Source organism: Myxocyprinus asiaticus, chromosome 2 (assembly GCF_019703515.2).
Source record: "Myxocyprinus asiaticus isolate MX2 ecotype Aquarium Trade chromosome 2, UBuf_Myxa_2, whole genome shotgun sequence".
NCBI lineage: Eukaryota > Metazoa > Chordata > Actinopteri > Cypriniformes > Catostomidae > Myxocyprinus > Myxocyprinus asiaticus.
This window is the reverse complement of record NC_059345.1, coordinates 32,404,595-32,422,112: the sequence shown is the minus strand read 5'-3', so window position 1 is coordinate 32,422,112 and position 17,518 is coordinate 32,404,595. Positions and strand designations below refer to the sequence as shown.

Genomic DNA, 17,518 nt, shown 5'->3' with positions numbered 1-17,518 from the left:
ATTGAGGTAAGTCTTAATTAATTTATTCTTTGCAATAAACCAAAGAGTTGGTGCAATCCTCCTTTCTTGAGAAATATTCAGTACTGTTGTTCAAAGTTCACTACAGAATATTCTGATGGTGATGCTACAGTTTGAGCAAATATAATTGACAGAGATCTACAGGTGCGTTCCTGTGTTTCTGTACTGCTCTCCCTACCAGAGACTAAACGCACAAGTCATGGAGAGTTTAAGATCTTAATGAAAAGTTGGTGAAGAGAACGATGCTACATGTACATGTTTGTGTGACTGCATTAGTGCTGCCAACGCATGGCACAGCCAGAAGGGTCAGCCTGAAATAAACTTACACCAGAGACAAGAAATCCTCTCTTGCTCTCTCTCTCTCTCTCAGCGAGAGCTCCATCAGTTCAGAAACTGCTAGCTTTTGTATTTACAAAACTGTCTAACTGAAGAATTGCTAAAGCATGTGGTACTGAGGTATGATAGCACTCTTGTTGTGTACTTGTATATCAAAGTGTTTAACAGGTGATCTGAATTTCATACCGTTCGGTTTGGTTTACATGTACTTTAAAAATTCAGAGACACCAATTTTACAATTTACACCTACATTTATGTATTTTTACAGTGACTGTGAAGAATGTGCATTCATTGTGTTTTCACAATTACAACTTCATAGCTTAGGGTGGCTGTGAGAAACATTTGTCAATGCAGGCAGCATGTTTCATTTTATAACAGCTTTATAAAGTAACAATTAATTTGAATGCAAGTAATCAGAATTCCAGTGCTGCTATCTGAAATCTTGCTCCTCTGATCATCACATAACATCTTTCCAACACTCTCATCTCACAGCAGGATCAAGGCTTCACATCCGACACATATTAGCATGCAGGCAGCTTGTGAGAGTAGCTGTGACGTCAGCAAGAGTAGAGAGGGAGGAAAAGGTGTCCAAGGCAGAGCAGAGGCTCTGGCTGATCACACCATTATTAGAATAGCAAACACACTTAAACACCATTAAATTCAATGTTACATGTGCCATTTAGTTTCCAAGGTAACGACAGGGAGGTGTATATTTAGAGCCAACAGAATAAGATTGTGCAGGAGAGCTAGAGATGGGGGGGAAGTAAGTAAGATGCAGACACAATGAATAAAAAATAAAAACACACATTAAAAAAAAACTTTCTGACATGTTTGAGTCACAGAGTATTTAAAGTCTCTGTGCTGATTCATGCCAAGCTGAACAATCCAAACTAATGCAATGTGGCCTTTTTATTTAATTTTTCTTTCGAGAAGCCCTTTAAATAAAGGATTATTTGGAACTTGGTGGAGTACAAGATAACAGGCTCTTGTTTTTTGTTTGTGCATTGTTTATAAATCTTGACCAGTTGGAGGCAGCACTGGCTACAGTCTATCCTCTTTAAACTCTGAACCTAGACTAAAGCTACTTTCCCTGGCTACAATTATGTGTGATTGAAAAGCATTTTCTTGGAAAATAATCAATAATGAACCTAAAGCTGAAAGAAATTGTATTTAATGTGTATCTGTTATGCCATAGGCAAAGAATTAAATTATATTTAGGGCTACCAATCAATTATTTTTTTTTATTAAATTAAATACATGATATGCCGATTAAATAACTGAATTATCACAATTAGTCGTATATATATATTTGCCGATAAAGCCCCTCAAATAACAATAATTCAATATATAATATTTAAATAATTATAAATAGTTATATTTAAATAATTATAAATGTAATAATTCAGATAATTAAAATGCATTGCATTATTGTGGCAGACCAGTAAAGCATTATTAGGACAATACATAAAATGGCTTTAGAAGGCAATATATTGTTTATTTCCATATTATTGGACACTTTTGAAGTGTCTCGCTTAGGTTGCATTGCATCATAAACAGCATTTTTAGGTTACTGTGTTAAGTTAAACGTAGTTTGAAATGTCAAAAAATACTTCTTAAGAACCCTGCATTTGGAATTGCACTCCGTCCAGTTGTGTTTGAACGCAAGAAAGTGTTCTCATCTTGTGCTGTTGCTAGTGTCAAACAAGCCTGAGTGTGGTTTGTTTTTCTGTCAAGCTTGTTGTCTATACAGCTGGAGATTTGCTTACTGCCCCCTGCTGAAACCATGAAAACAGGTGGTACTTCAAGCTTGAATTGTTCCAAAAGTAGGAATATTCTTTGATACAGTCCGGGCCTGGGGACATGATTAATTGCATACATTTTTTAATGCTTTATTTTTTTAATATATAATTAATTGCACTGTATTAACATGTTAAATCTACATCCCTAATTATAAGAACATTTTTACATGTATGTGTTAATGTATATCTGTAAGATGATTTGCCAAGAAAAGGCATGAAATTGAACAGTTTCATTGAACAATTTATTCAATATTATTTATGGCTGAATAGCTGCATTAATTCTCATTCAGGGTGAACCAATATAATTGGGTGTTAAAAACAGGGACTAATTGGGAATATGCATGTGAATCAAGCAACTCAACGAACAGAGTACAGTACACAAGGCACTGAGTATTACCATGGTAGCTGAATCCCACCCAAGTCCTGCAGGTGTGTGACTCACCCAACAAGCTCAACAAAGGGAGAGAGGCCAATAAATAGAGACGCAATCTTTTTGTCTCTTTCTTTCTGTCTCTCTCTGTCACATGCTGCACTGCCAACTTACATGTGGGCTCTACACACACCCACGTTTGCACCCCAACACTTACTGCAGTGATGTGAAGCTATACTCATTAATTGTGTCAAAGGTTTTATGTAAATTTTTTAATTTTCCACCCGTGAAAATTCTCCTGGCCTCTTGTCACATTGAAGATTGTTCGTCTATAAAGAAGGATCAGTGTGTTATAACTGAAGAATCTTATTCTAGCTGTTAATAGAAACTTTAGAAACTTCATAGGAAGCAGCCAGACTTTGCCCTATAGGCATGAGTGCAGCGTAAATGAGTCAGGGAAAAGGTGAGAGTTGGATAGAACCCATGTGTGAAGTGATCCTGAATTTGGCTTTGCGCTGAAGTCACAGAACCAGTTATGTTGTATGGTATAATTATTAGTGTAATGGGGAGGCAAAGGCTCAGTAGGAACAAGATGGATTCAACCATGAGCACCCCCAACCTGACATAAAATTGAGTTTGTCATGTGAGTTCATGCCGTTCAGTCAGGCAGTTTCTGGATTTCAGTGCAATTTATCTGCACTCTTCAACTGTTACAAAACACAAATTCTGGAATTCTATTGTTTATTTTACACTAGAATGTTTAATAAATCTCTGATCAGTTTTTTTCCACACTGTTTGAAATTGGATCACCTCTATCGTCTTATGGCTGTTCTGAGTTTAGCTGATCGTGCTCTTGGGTTCTCCTGCAACTCTTCCTCACTTGGCTTCATCACCTTCTTCTGCAGACTAACCCAATGGGCGCTCTCTCGTCCCCTCTCCTCTTCTTCATACTCTTCCTCATCTTCTTTCTCCTCTTCTTCTACTCCATGTTGGGCTTTGGCTCGCTGGCGAATGCTACGGTGTGGCGGGGCAGCCAAGTCCTCTCCACGGAGGAAGCGCTTGGTCAGCCGGTCCTCCAAGGAGTGGAAGGTAAGAACACAGAGTCGCCCCTTGGGACGGAGAACAGTCTGTGCCACACGCAAGCCAGTGTGCAGCTCGTTTAGCTCATCATTCACAAACATCCGTAAGGCCTGGAAGGTTTTGGTGGCCACGTGTGATGGCCGCTGCAGTCGGTCACGCCGGGCATACAGTGCACTGGCTGGAAACGCTCCTGAAATGAGAGAGGCATATTGTGAAAGGTTCAAATCTTACCATGATTATTGAGTTTATAAAATATCACAGCTGAGTAAAGCTAAGGAAAAGCTGAGTAAAACTGATCAAAATGCTAAAGCCAATGGAGGCTTAAGGCAACGTTCCCCTGCTGACGTAATGGGAACCCAGTAATGTGTACATTAGTTTTACATTAAGAGACCTTTTCAGTGCACTCTTTGTTGGTGTCTACTTAAAGGAATTGTCCACTCAAAAATTAAAATTCTTTTACTCACACTCATGTCATTCCAACCCCATCTGATCTACTTCTTTCGTGGAACACAAGAGGAAAAATTTTAAAGAATGTTAACACTGCTCTGTTTTCCATACAATGAAAGTGAAGAGTGACTGAGGCTTACATTCTATCTAAAATGCTCTTTGGTTTACCATGAAAGAAATAAAGTCTTACAGGTTTGGAAAAACAACATTAGGAAACATGATGACATAATTTTCATTTTTGGGCAAACTATCCCTTTAATATTTAAATAAATGTGTCAGTGTCCCTGTGAAAAAAATGTCAGAATGTCAGCTGAGAATGTAATTTTTGCATTCAATCATTGCAAACAAAAAAAGGGCCCCTTTTCTTATTCTGAAAAAGAAGAAAATTGCGAGGCAATTTGTTTTGATTACTAAAACAGATATTGTACAGGTAGATTGGCAGTTGAACAGTAGTCAGTTTTGTTGTTGTATACAGTATTTTTACACCTTTAAGGTAATAAAGGTGATATAGCCCTATACACTGATTAGCCACAACATTAAACCACTGACAGGTTAAGTGGATAACATTTATTATCTCGTTACAATGGCACCTGTCAAGGGATGGGATATATTAGGCAGCAACTGAACGGTCAGTTCTTGAATTTCATGTGTTGGAAGCAGGAAAAATGGGCAAGCGTAAGAATCTGAGTGACTCTGACAAGGGCCAAATTGTGGTGGCTAGACAACCGGGTCAGAGCATCTCCAAAACAGCAGGTCTTGTGGGGTGTTCCCAGTATGCAGTGGTTAGTACCTACCAAAAGTGGCCCAAGGAAAGACAACCGGTGAACCGGCGACATGGTCATGGGTGACTAAGGCTCACTGATGCATGTGAGGAGTGAAGATCTAGCCCATCTGGTCCGATCCCACAGAAGAGCTACTGTAGCACAAATTGCTGAAAAACTTTACGCTGGTCATGATAGAAAGGTTTCAGAACACACAGTGCATTGCAGCTTGTTGCGTTTGACCCCTGACCCCTGTCCTTCACCGAATGCACATACAATGGGCATGTGAGCATCAGAACTGGACCATGGAGCAATGGAAGAAGGTGGCCTGGTCTGATGAATCACATTTTCTTTTAGATCATGTGAATGGCCAGGTGCATGTGCGTTGTTTACCTGGGGAAGAGATGGCAGCAGGATACACTATGGGAAGAAGGCAGGTTGGCGGAGGCAGTGTGATGCTCTGGGCAATGGTCTGCTGGGAAACCTTGGGTTCTGGCATTCATGTGGATGTTTCTTTGACACGTACCACCTACCTAAAGATTGTCGCAGACCACGTAAACCCCTTCATAGCAAATGTATTCCCTGATGGCAGTGGCCTCTTTCAGCAGGATAATGCGCCCTGCCACACTGCAAAAATTGTTCAGGAATGGTTTGAGGAACAGGACAAAGAGCTCAAGGCAGTGCTGTAGTCAAGACCACCTAAACCGAGACCAAGTCAAGACCAAGACCAGAGTGTATCGAGACCGAGACAAGACCAAGACTTTGAGGGGTTGAGACCAAGTCAAGACCAAGACAGGGCGAGACTGAGTCAAGACCAAGACCAGACCAGTGCAAGTCCCACACTGCATGACACACTTATGATAAAATGTGGAACATGCAAACCATAGGCACTCCTCAAATTGATCTGAAAGATCCACATTCCCATAAAAACACCCACAGAAAACAAATGACGATTCCTCTTCATTCACCTCTTTTATTGCCATATATATATGTATGTATGTATATATATATATATATATATATATAAACTCAGCAAAAAAATAAACGTCCCTTTTTCAGGACACTGTATTTTAAAGACAATTTTGTAAAAATCCAATCCAATGTAAACAATTAATGAACATGCACCTGTGGAATGGTCGTTAAGACACTAACAGCTTACAGACGGTAGGCAATTAAGGTCACAGTTATAAAAACTTAGGACACTAAAGAGACCTTTCTACTGACTCTGAAAAACACCAAAAGAAAGATGCTCAGGGTCCCTGCTCATCTGTGTGAACGTGCCTTAGGCATGCTGCATGGTGGCATGAGAACTGCAGATGTGGCCAGAGCAATAAATTGCAATGTCCGTACTGTGAGATGCTTAAGACAGCGATACAGGGAGACAGGAAGGACAGCTGATCGTCCTCACAGTGGCAGACCACGTGTAACAACACCTGCACAGGATCGGTACATCCAAATATCACACCTGCTGGACAGGTACAGGATGGCAATAACAACTGTCCGAGTTACACCAGGAATGCACAATCCCTCCATCAGTGCTCAGACTGTCCGCAATAGGCTGAGAGAGGCTGGACTGAGGGCTTGTAGGCCTGTTGTAAGGCAGGTCCTTACCAGACATCACCGGCAACAACGTCGCCTATGGGCAGAAACCCACCTTCGCTGGACCAGACAGGACTGGCAAAAAGTGCTCTTCACTGAAGAGTTGTGGTTTTGTCTCACCAGGGATGATGGTCGCACTCGTGTTTATTGTTGAAGGAATAAGCGTTACACCGAGGCCTGTACTCTGGATCAGGATCAAATTGGAGGTGGAGGGTCCGTCATGGTCTGGGGCGGTGTGTCACAGCAACATTGGACTAAGCTTGTTGTCATTGCAGGCAATTTCAGCATTGTGCATTACAGGGAAGACATTCTCCTCTCTCATGTGGTACCCTTCCTGCAGGCTCATCCTGACATGACTCTCCAGCATGACAATACCACCAGCAATACTGCTCGTTCTGTGCGTGATTTCCTGCAAGACAGGAATGTCAGTGTTCTGCCATGGCCAGCGAAGAGCCCGGATCTCAATCCCATTGAGCACGTCTAAGACCTGTTGGATCGGAGGGTGAGGGCTAGGGCCATTCCCCCCAGAAATGTCCGGGAACTTGCAAGTGCCTTGGTGGAAGAGTGGGGTAGTATCTCAAAGCAAGAACTGGCAAATCTGGTGCAGTCCATGAGGAGGAGATGCACTGCAGTACTTAATGCAGATGGTGGCCACACCAGATACTGACTGTTACTTTTTATTTTAACCCCCCCCTTTGTTCAGGGACACATTATTCCATTTCTGTTAGTCACATGTCTGTGAAACTTGTTCAGTTTATGTCTTAGTTGTTGAATCTTTTTATGTTCATACAAATATTTACACATGTTAAGTCTGCTGAAAATTAAAGCAGTTGAAAGTGAGAGGACGTTTCTTTTTTTGCTGAGTTTATATATACAGTTTAAGTCAGAAGTTTACATACACTTAGGTTGAAGTCATTAAAACTAATTTTTTAACCACTCCACAGATTTAATATTAGCAAGCTATAGTTTTAGCAAGTCGTTTAGGATATCTACTTTGTGCATGACACAAGTAATTTTTCCAACAATTGTTTACAGACAGATTGTTTCACTTTTAAATGACTATATCAATTCCAGTGGGTCAGAAGTTTACATTCACTAAGTTAACTGTGCCTTTAAGCAGCTTGGAAAATTCCAGAAAATTATGTCAAGCCTTAAGACAATTAGCCAATTAGCTTCTGATAGGAGATGTACTGAATTGGAGGTGTACCTGTGGATGTATTTTAAGGCCTACCTTCAAACTCAGTGCCTCTTTGCTTGACATCATGGGAAAATCAAAAGAAATCAGCCAAGACCTCAGAAAAAAAATTGTGGAACTCCACAAGTCTGGTTCATCCTTAGGAGCAATTTCCAAATGCCTGATGGTACCATGTTCATCTGTACAAACAATAGTACGCAAGTATAAACACCATGGGACCACGCAGCCATCATACCTCTCAGGAAGGAGACGCATTCTGTCTCCTAGAGATGAACATAGTTTGGTGTGAAAAGTGCAAATCAATCCCAGAACAACAACAAAAGACATTGTGAAGATGCTGGAGGAAACAGGTAGACAAGTATCTATTTCCACAGTAAAACGAGTCCTATATCAACATAACCTAAAAAGATGCTCAGCAAGGAAGAAGCCACTGCTCCAAAACTGCCATAAAAAAGCCAGACTACAGTTTGCAAGCGCACATGGGGAAAAGATCTTAATTTTTGGAGAAATATCCTCTGGTCTAATGAAACAAAAATGTAACTGTTTGGCCAGAATGACCATTGTTATGTTTGGAGGAAAAAGGGTGAGGCTTGCAAGTCGAAGAACACCATCCCAACCGTGAAGCATGGGGGTGGCAGCATCATGTTGTGGGGGTGCTTTGCTGCAGGAGGGACTGGTGCACTTCACAAAATAGATGGCATCATGAGGAAGGAAAATTATGTGGATATATTGAAGCAACATCTCAGACATCAGCCAGGAAGTTAAAGCTCGGTCACAAATGGGTCTTCCAAATGGACAATGACCCCAAGCATACCTCCAAAGTTGTGGCAAAATGGCTTAAGAACAACAAAGTCAAGGTATTGGAGTGGCCATCACAAAGCCCTGACCTCAATCTGACAGAAAATTTGTGGGCAGAACTGAAAAAGCGTGTGCGAGCAAGGAGGCCTATAAACCTGACTCAGTAACACCAGTTCTGTCTGAAGGAATGGGTCTAAATTCCAACAATTTATTGTGAGAAGCTTGTGGAAGGCTACCCAAAACTAACAAAGTGACCCACTGGGAATGTGATGAAACAAATAAAAGCTGAAATAAATAATTCTCTCTACTATTATTCTGACATTTCACATTCTTAAAATAAAGTAGTGATCCTAACTGACCTAAGACAGGGAATGTTTTCTACGATTAAATGTCAGGATTTGTGAAAAACTGAGTTTAAATGTATTTGGCTAAGTTGTATGTAACTTCTGACTTCAACTGTATATATATATATATATAGGTGTCTGTGTGTGTGTGTGTGTGTATCAGTGTACCTTGAGAAATATCTTGATAAAATAATCAAAAGGCATTGCAGAGGTGAATTTTATGTGTGAATTTTCCTTTGTTTTCTATGAGCAAACAAATACAAACAAACACTAAGGAGCTAAAATCAACTTAATCATCTTTATTCCACTTTATTCAAAAACTTCAAAGTTTTATCATCCACCTAAAACAATAACATTTTTGTGCAAGCATCACATCAGGTTTTCTGGATGACTCTTCCCTTAGAAACCATCATTAAGTACAGAATATATCAAACAATTATTCAGTACTAAAGTCTTCACTTTTCTCTGTCTTTTCTTAAACAATATAATACATTTTTGGTTGTTTTTGAACCAACAACAAGCATTGTATAAATGTGTGCAATTTGCTAACCACATAGCTAAATCTAGAAAATAGAACAAAGAATGCCAAACATAAGCAAAGCAGCCTATTTAAAATGTAAATGTTTCATATAGGTGGAGCATTACTCGGTCTCCACTCTCTGCTGTCACATCTCTAGCTCTCTCACCCAAGTGAGGGAGCGTTACTACGGCGTGTAGCATTTATGTCGGAGGTGGCATTAGCTAACACTGATGTAACGTAACTTTATATACATTAGCTACATAGCTTTTGTGGCCTGTCTCGTCATTGTTTATCACATGCAAAAACGTAACTTGGGAACAACAATTTGTCACTACATGCCCTGTCCCCTCAATCTCTCACAAAGTTAAAACTGCATTAGCTACATCCCTCAATATATGTTAACTAAATTAGGTAGCTTGCACACCTAGCTAGGTGGCAAATAGCTGGCAAGCAACTGAAACTAGCGCCCTAAAAAACAGTAAATATATAGGTAGCTAATATGTATAGCCAATACTCGCTAAATCTCTTTGGGTGAGGGGTGAAGATGAGTTTAGGTACAGATACTGTGTTCCATTCAAATCGGATGTGGGATATTCCACTTGATATCTCTGATCTCCGACTAAAGGCATTCCAAGGCCAGATGCACAGAAGATGACATTAAAGGAAACAAAACTGCAATGCTCCCGTTAGCTTAGCAGGTGTCTGACCGTCAACAGATATGTCTCCTATCAACCCAATTTATAAATAATCTGCAGTACTAGCATTTGTGCTACAGGTGTACAATTATCAAAAGAGAGTAGAGCCCAACCGATATGGGATTTTTGAGACCAATACCGATTTTAGAGAGGGAAAATTCACCGATTATCGATATGGTGGCCGATATATTTAATTTTTGAGCTGGAATGAAAACAGACCTTTTCTATGTGGATTTTTCACAGATTTGGCACCGATATGACTATGCAAAGGTACTCAGAAGGCTGCTTTCTTAAACAAATATTTTTATCAAAGAATATTTGACATTATTATTATACATTGTCAACAAATTCTAGAAATGAACACTGAGAAAATAAAGAATAAATACAAATACAATAAATAGCTTAATAAACATCAGTATTACTGTTTAGTATCAGTCATTTGCTGACCATTTAAATGAAGAATAAACAAAATAAATTAAATAGCTAAATAAACATCAGTACTGTTTAGTATCAGTCAAATGCTGACCGTTTAAATAAAGAAAAAATACAAATAAAATAAATAGCTAAATAAACATCAGTACTGTTTAGTATGTCAAATGCTGACCATTAAAATAAATAATATATAAAAATAAAACAAATAGTTAAATAAACATCAGTAATGTTTAGTATCAGTCAAATGCTGACTATTAAAATAAAGAATAAATAAAAATAAAATAAATAGCTAAATAAACATCAGTATTACTGTTTAGAATCAGTCAAATGCTGACTATATTAATACTGCTGAGTCAAGATAAACAGCGGCAGCGGTGTTATACTGTATTCTGCTATACAAGTTCAGGGAAAACTTTAAATGGTGGAAAACCAGACTTTTAAATATTACATGTTATAAATGCAATGACTGGAATTGTTCGGTTGAAGGGGGTACCAAACTGTGAATCCTGAACAAAACAGTTTGGTGAATACATTAGTTTCCACGCAGCTGACAACAATGAAAGTAGCTACGTGGTTAGCTAGTTAGCTATAAGCTCGTTGTCATGGAGAGTAAAAGACGGACGTTGTTTATTTTACACAGCACTGTGTCTCACCAACTAGGTAACAACATAGCATGAAATCAACACTCATCAGACACAATCCACAAGGTTAATGTTATATTAGTTATATTGAAAAGGTCAAATTATAGGGTCATTGTTTATTACGTTTCCAGTATGAATTTCACAAACTAGTTAACTTACCGAGACATAGCTGAACTCCGCCCTGTCTGCAGAGCCACCGCGCTCTGCTGGACAAACTACGCTATGACACCAATTCTAAAGCATTGTTTTCTGCATTATATGTTCTGAAAAAAAGTTTTCATATCGGCGCATTTCAGTAAAAAACCGATACTGATATATCAGTCGGGCACTAAAAGAAAGTATAATTTACCATGTTTAACATTTGTTAAACACACTTTAATGTCATATAATGTAGGAACTTTGACAAATGTATTGATATTATTTAATAAAAGTGAATGTTTATCACTTATTTTGTATATCTTCCTGGGTGCCGACAAGATTGTGTGATGTCACGCACCTGCATCTCGGGTAAATCGGAGTTTAAAATTTCCGCACAACTTTCCAATTTGTAATTACTACTTCAAGTAGCATTCCATTGCACTTTTCCCAGTAGGAAGTTGGAAAATCCGACTCTCCGAGTTGAATGGAATGCAGCAAGAAGCAGATTGCTAACATTAGCTAGCTAGCTTTGCTAGCATCACTTACACTTAGCTTACCTTTCTTTATGCTTTTTTCTAAATGCTGATAAAAGTTTGACGTGGTCCCAGCCGTCACGGTAAGCATTGCATTGCAGAATTTACTACTGCTGTGTGTTTTCTTTTGGATGCTTTTTTGCAGATGAACTCTTTGTGGTTTAGGTCAGTGTTTCCCAACCTTTTTTCTGTCACGGCACACTTTTTACGATTAAAAAATCCCATGACACACCACTATCCCACATAACCATCATCCATAGTTTTCCTTTACAAGAACGTGTCCATGTTTTATGTCTATCTTAGTAGCATGAACTCATAATGTTTGAAATTTGGCTATGCAAAAACTGTAAGTAACATAGGTACGCTGTATAATGAGGTCACAGATGCCAAGAGCATTTTCCAATTTGTAGATTTGTTCTTGCAAATTAATTCTTGCAACAGCACTGTAAATAAATTCTTTATTCATTTTATTTATTTACAGTATTTTCTGGAAATAAAGTGGCACTTGACTATAAGTCGCACCGGGACAAAATCGCATTGTTGATTTTGACACCCGGCCTCCATTCACTGGTTCAGATGTCAAACACGCTCCATGAAGATTACAGTACTTCAGAATCTACACACCGAATCATGGTGTTTTTGGACTTGTTTAAAACAGGAGAATTTGCTTTTAGTAATCGTATGTAAGTTTCTCATATTCTTTTTATGTTTCATGAGAGAATAGCGACAATTAAGCCACATCTGTTCATAACATCTGTAAATCTATGTTGTTCACAAATAAACAGCTTTTAGTCTTTGAGTAAAACAATACACCTGTTGTATTCTATTCATTCATTCAGTTCACTGACTGAATGTATTTACTACAAGTGTAATGATGAAGCATCATTTTGTGGGCATGTGAGGAGTTGCGTTTGACAGCGGACTAGGGTTTGTCAGAACAATAATGTTATGATGGACAAAATATTTAAACTGGTTGCATAAAATATTTTGCAATGGAAAATTTACTGAACTGGCAACTTTAAAACTCTTCTACAGTCTCTATGCCTTCACTAAAATACCAGAAAAAAATATAGTATTTATTTATTTTGAGGAATTTGATCATTTTCCATGGCACACCTGACAATCTTTGACGGCACACTAGTGGGCACAGTGGTTGGGAAACACTGGTTTAGGTAGCCAAATAGTATTACAGAAAATTTGGCTGACATCTCTCAGACAGCTACAGTTTCTTCTCCTGTATCCTATTCAGTTTCTTGGAGTGCGTGTGAATGGGGGATGGGGAGGGGTGACAGCCTTTAACAGTAACAAAAATGTAATATTAGAAATGAGTCAAGTTATTGCTTGCATTTGAAGCAGGAAGTTTTACATCTGATCACAGTAATGATGTTAACAAATAAATCAGATAATGCACAGGCAATTTAGTGATATCCCCGCAGTTGTGGTCTTGACCAGTCTTGAAATAAAATCCCGAGTCCTCTTTGTCTGAAACCGAGACAAGACAGAGTAAAAATGCAGTCGATTCCGAGATGAGACTGAGACCAAGACCAATCTTGAGTACTACAACACTGGTTCAAGGTGTTGATATGGCCTCCAAATTCCCCAGATCTCAATCCGATTGAGCATCAATGGGATGTGCTGTACTAACAAATCCAATCCATGGAGGTCCCACCTCGCAAATTACAGGACTTAAAGGATCTGCTGCTAACGTCTTGGTGCCAGATACCATAGACACATTCAGAGGTCTTGTGGAGTCCATGCCTCGATGGGTCAGAGCTGTTTTGTCAGCAAAAGGGGGACCTACACGATATTAGGCAGGTGGTTTTAATGTTGTGGCTGATTGGTGTATATTATACTATATATCTGAAAAGACACATCAAAAACACATCAAAGAGATATCTAAATCTGAAAAGAGACAAAATATACAGGTTGTTCTATAAAGCTCCCAAAGTTCATAGGTCCATGTTGTATATTGTTCTGAGATGAATTGGCTCAGGATGAAAAAGGGAGGTGATGTTTTCCCTGAACATGGAGAGCTTAAAATTGCATATGAGGACGCAAAGATTCTGTTCATGCTATCCACCAGCAGTCTTAAGAAAGGTTACTTCGATTTGGTGACCTTGGAATGTTAAGGGTTCAAAACAACTGACGTTCTATCAACAGCATCTGTGGCATGCTGTCGATTACTAAAGAAAACTGTTTAGACTTCCCTCAGTTGGCAAAAAGAAGAAAAATTCTGTTTATATTAATGCACTTACAATGTAAGTCTAAGAGGCAAGGCATTCTTGAGGGTTCTGGTCAAAACTGATTAACTTTTTTTTTTTTTTTTTTGTGAAAACTGTAGTTTATTTCATCCATTTGGGAAAAAAATGCAATGATTTTATTCACACAGGGCTTCACACAATTTTTTTCAGATAATTTTCATAAAATTATATTGGTTTTGTTACACTTGTGGTGCTCCCGGTTTAAAGTGACCGGCTACTAGAAATGAATGGATTAGACTACAAAATACAGAAATATGAAGTGTTCAGGAGCATCCCAATCCACGCGCGCACACACAAACATACACGCGCACACACAAACATACACACACACACACACACACACACACACACACACACACAACGTGTGTTGAGCGCCTTCTTGCGCATCGTCTTTCCATGTACACTCTGAGGAAAATTTCAAGATCTACTTATCATATTATGTTCTGTTTGGGCTCGTTTGAATCTGTCTGATAGTCTGCTGTAAGTTCTAATAATAAAACAGTTCTAATTTGTCAGCGAATTAAAAAGCATTTTTTTTTTAAGAATTGGTAGGATATATGCATTGTAAAGCTATATGCATTGCAAAGTAAAGATTCTAAGCTTTAAAATAACACCTGTTTTGTTTAGATCAAGCAAGTGGTTATTAATTTATTACAATAAATATTATTATTTTTTCTGTAGGGAGCTATTTCACTGTGTAGGCAAAAATATGGTGCTCTTAAGATTTTCTTAGTTTTTTACTGCCTCACAAAGTACTTGGTATCCAGTTACATCTGCTCGCCCAACCATCCCTCAAATTTGGGACTAAAGGACAATAAGCAAAAGTGTATATGTTTTAAAAGTTGGTACACAATTGTAGAACAGTTTCTAGGAATAGTTCAAGAAAAAAATTAACCGATAATGCTAGTGCTGTAGAATGAGTGGAGGAGAAGGAGAGATATACAGCTCAAGAAAAAGAGAGGTGTTGCATCTCTCAAGTCCTGCACTTCTGGGCCTGGAGGAGTGAGACACTGGCCAATCAATAAGACCACATGCCTCTGCCCAACCTCTTGCCCCCTCTCTTATTTTAAAATCAAGACATGACAAGGAATAGAGAAAAATATGAATGAGAAATGAAGAGAAAAATTAAAAGAAAGCAAAACAAAAGTTTGAAAGAGGGCTAAATAATAAAATCAAATTCAGGTTTAGCAGGCCATAAACGTTAATCATCAAATGCTGAGAAAAATAATTCTCATTTTTAAAAGAAAGCATCAAATAATCAAATCCCTAAAAACCATAACTGCCAAACAAATACCATGGGAATGAATACAATAATCAGTCTGTTCCTTTAAGCTCTCCTTACATAGCAGCAATCACTATTAATTCTACATAACTGGCCATGGATCCTGATGGGCATGGCTGGATCTAAAGGGGGGCTGGGGTGGGCACTGCCCCTCTATATTTTCCCTTGAAAAATTTCATTTTCAATATATTTGAATGCAATATAAATGCAATATAAATCAAATAAACATATCCAAATTTACAATTAGTTTTTGAAACTGCACAGCCAAAATTTCTCAAGTGTAAACCTTATGAATGAAAATGTGCACAGTGTGATTTCAGACCGTTTGCGGTCTCTGTTAACTGTGCACATCTGGAGCTTGTCAAGTGTAATATTAACTAAGATATGACATAATGTACACTTTCCACTTCTTGAAATGTCTGTTAATGTATCACATGATTCACGTGTGATTCCCATGTATTTATTTATAGCCAAAACCAGAGCACAATGTTAAATTCCTGACCTGAAGTGATGATTTCACATCGGAGCTCGTATATCCGTCTTTTAAAATTGACCACATTTATGTCCACATCAGCGATTAAGGTGATGTGTATTATTATATTTGTTAAGAATTTATTCCGAAAATAAAGTCTTAACTGCTCTTTTTTTTTTCCTTCTTAAAACTGTGCTAAATTTTAGAATGTTAAGTGTTCTTGAACCCTGGAAAGGTGCTATATAAATTGAACATTATTATTATTACTATTTAACTAAATAATGGTGAGCTATTGTAAAAAAAAAGTTTGATAGACTTATTGGACTTACACCTGTTTGTAGGCTATACAGATTTTATTTTCATTTCTTTTAATGTTTGAATTTGTATTTATTATTCACTGCAAAATGTGTGCTTGGCATTTCACATTTTGCTTGACACCTCGTGCCTCCGGAATATTGTCATACATGAACAGACAAATGAAAATTCTGTTTCATGCAGATATTAATATCAGAAATACCAGAAGAATCCACAACATATTCCACAGTTAACAGCCTACAAATTCAGCTTCATCTGTTAAAAAAAAAAAAAAAAAAGAATACAACAATATATATTTTTTAAATAATAATTGTATAATGATAATAATAATAATTATTATTATTATTATTAGGCTATTATTATGAAAAGGCATATACAAGGCATATTCTATTAATAGAAACTATAAATGTGAGAGTAATATTTAAAAATGGGCGTTTAATTTAGTTTTGAAGTACTTTCGGTTTAACCCGGTTCTATCCGAATACAGAGACAGATACAGATAATATTGTCATATGAACAGATACAGATACAAATACAGATAATGGCTTTGCTGCACACCCCTACTACGAAGTGTACAACCCCAATTCCAAAAAAATTGGGACACTGTGTAAAATGTAAATAAAAACAGAATGCAATGATTTGCAGATCTCATAAACCCATATTTTATTCACAATAGAACATAGAAAACATATAAAATATTTAAACTGAGGAAATGTACCATTTTAAGGAAATAATAAGGTAATTTTGAATTTGATGGCAGCAACACGTCTCAATAAAGTTGGGACAGGGCCATGTTTACCACTGTGTAGCATCCCCACTTCTTTTAACAACAGTCCGTATATGTCTGGGAACTGAGGAGACCAGTTGCTGGAGTTTTCGGAGAGGAATGTTGTCCCATTCATGTCTGATACAGGATTCTAGCTGCTCAACAGTCCTGGGTCTCCTTTGTCGTATTTTTCGTTTCATGATGCGCCAAATGTTTTCAACTGGTGAAAGGTCTGGACTGCAGGCAGGCCAGTTCACCACCCAGACTCTTCTACTACGAAGCCATGCTGTTGTAATAGATGCAGTATGCGGTTTAGCATTGTCTTGCTGAAATATGCAAGGCCTTCCCTGAAAAAGACGCCGTCTGGACGGAAGCTATGTTGCTTTAAAACCTGCATATTCTTTTCAGCATTGATGGTGCCTTTCCAAATGTGCAAGCTGCCCATTCCATAGGCATTAATGCACCCCCATACCATCAGAGATGCAGGCTTTTGAACTGTGCACTGATAACAAGCCGGATGGTCCCTCTCCTCTTTAGTCCGGAGGACGCGGCGTCCATGATTTCCAAAAAGAATTTCAAATTTAAATTCGACTGACCACAGAACAGTTTTCCACTTTGCCTCAATCCATTTTAAATGAGCTTTGGCCCAGAGAAGATGGCAGTGTTTCTGGATCATGTTCACATATGGCTTCTTTGCATGATAGAGCTTTAACCTG

General features: G+C 38.2%; 1 protein-coding gene across 2 annotated transcripts in view; it reads right to left on the bottom strand.

Annotated features, from left to right (window-relative positions):
* Nucleotides 1-603: 603 nt before the first annotated feature.
* Nucleotides 604-17,518, bottom strand: part of LOC127455854 (12S rRNA N4-methylcytidine methyltransferase-like) — a 136,043-nt gene continuing 119,128 nt past the window's right edge. For both annotated transcript variants that reach the window (XM_051724000.1, XM_051723997.1), the window contains exon 6: nt 604-3,793. In XM_051724000.1, coding sequence (XP_051579960.1) covers nt 3,336-3,793 — 458 coding nt within the window. In that variant the 3' untranslated portion in view covers nt 604-3,335. The remainder of the gene's footprint in view (nt 3,794-17,518) is intronic.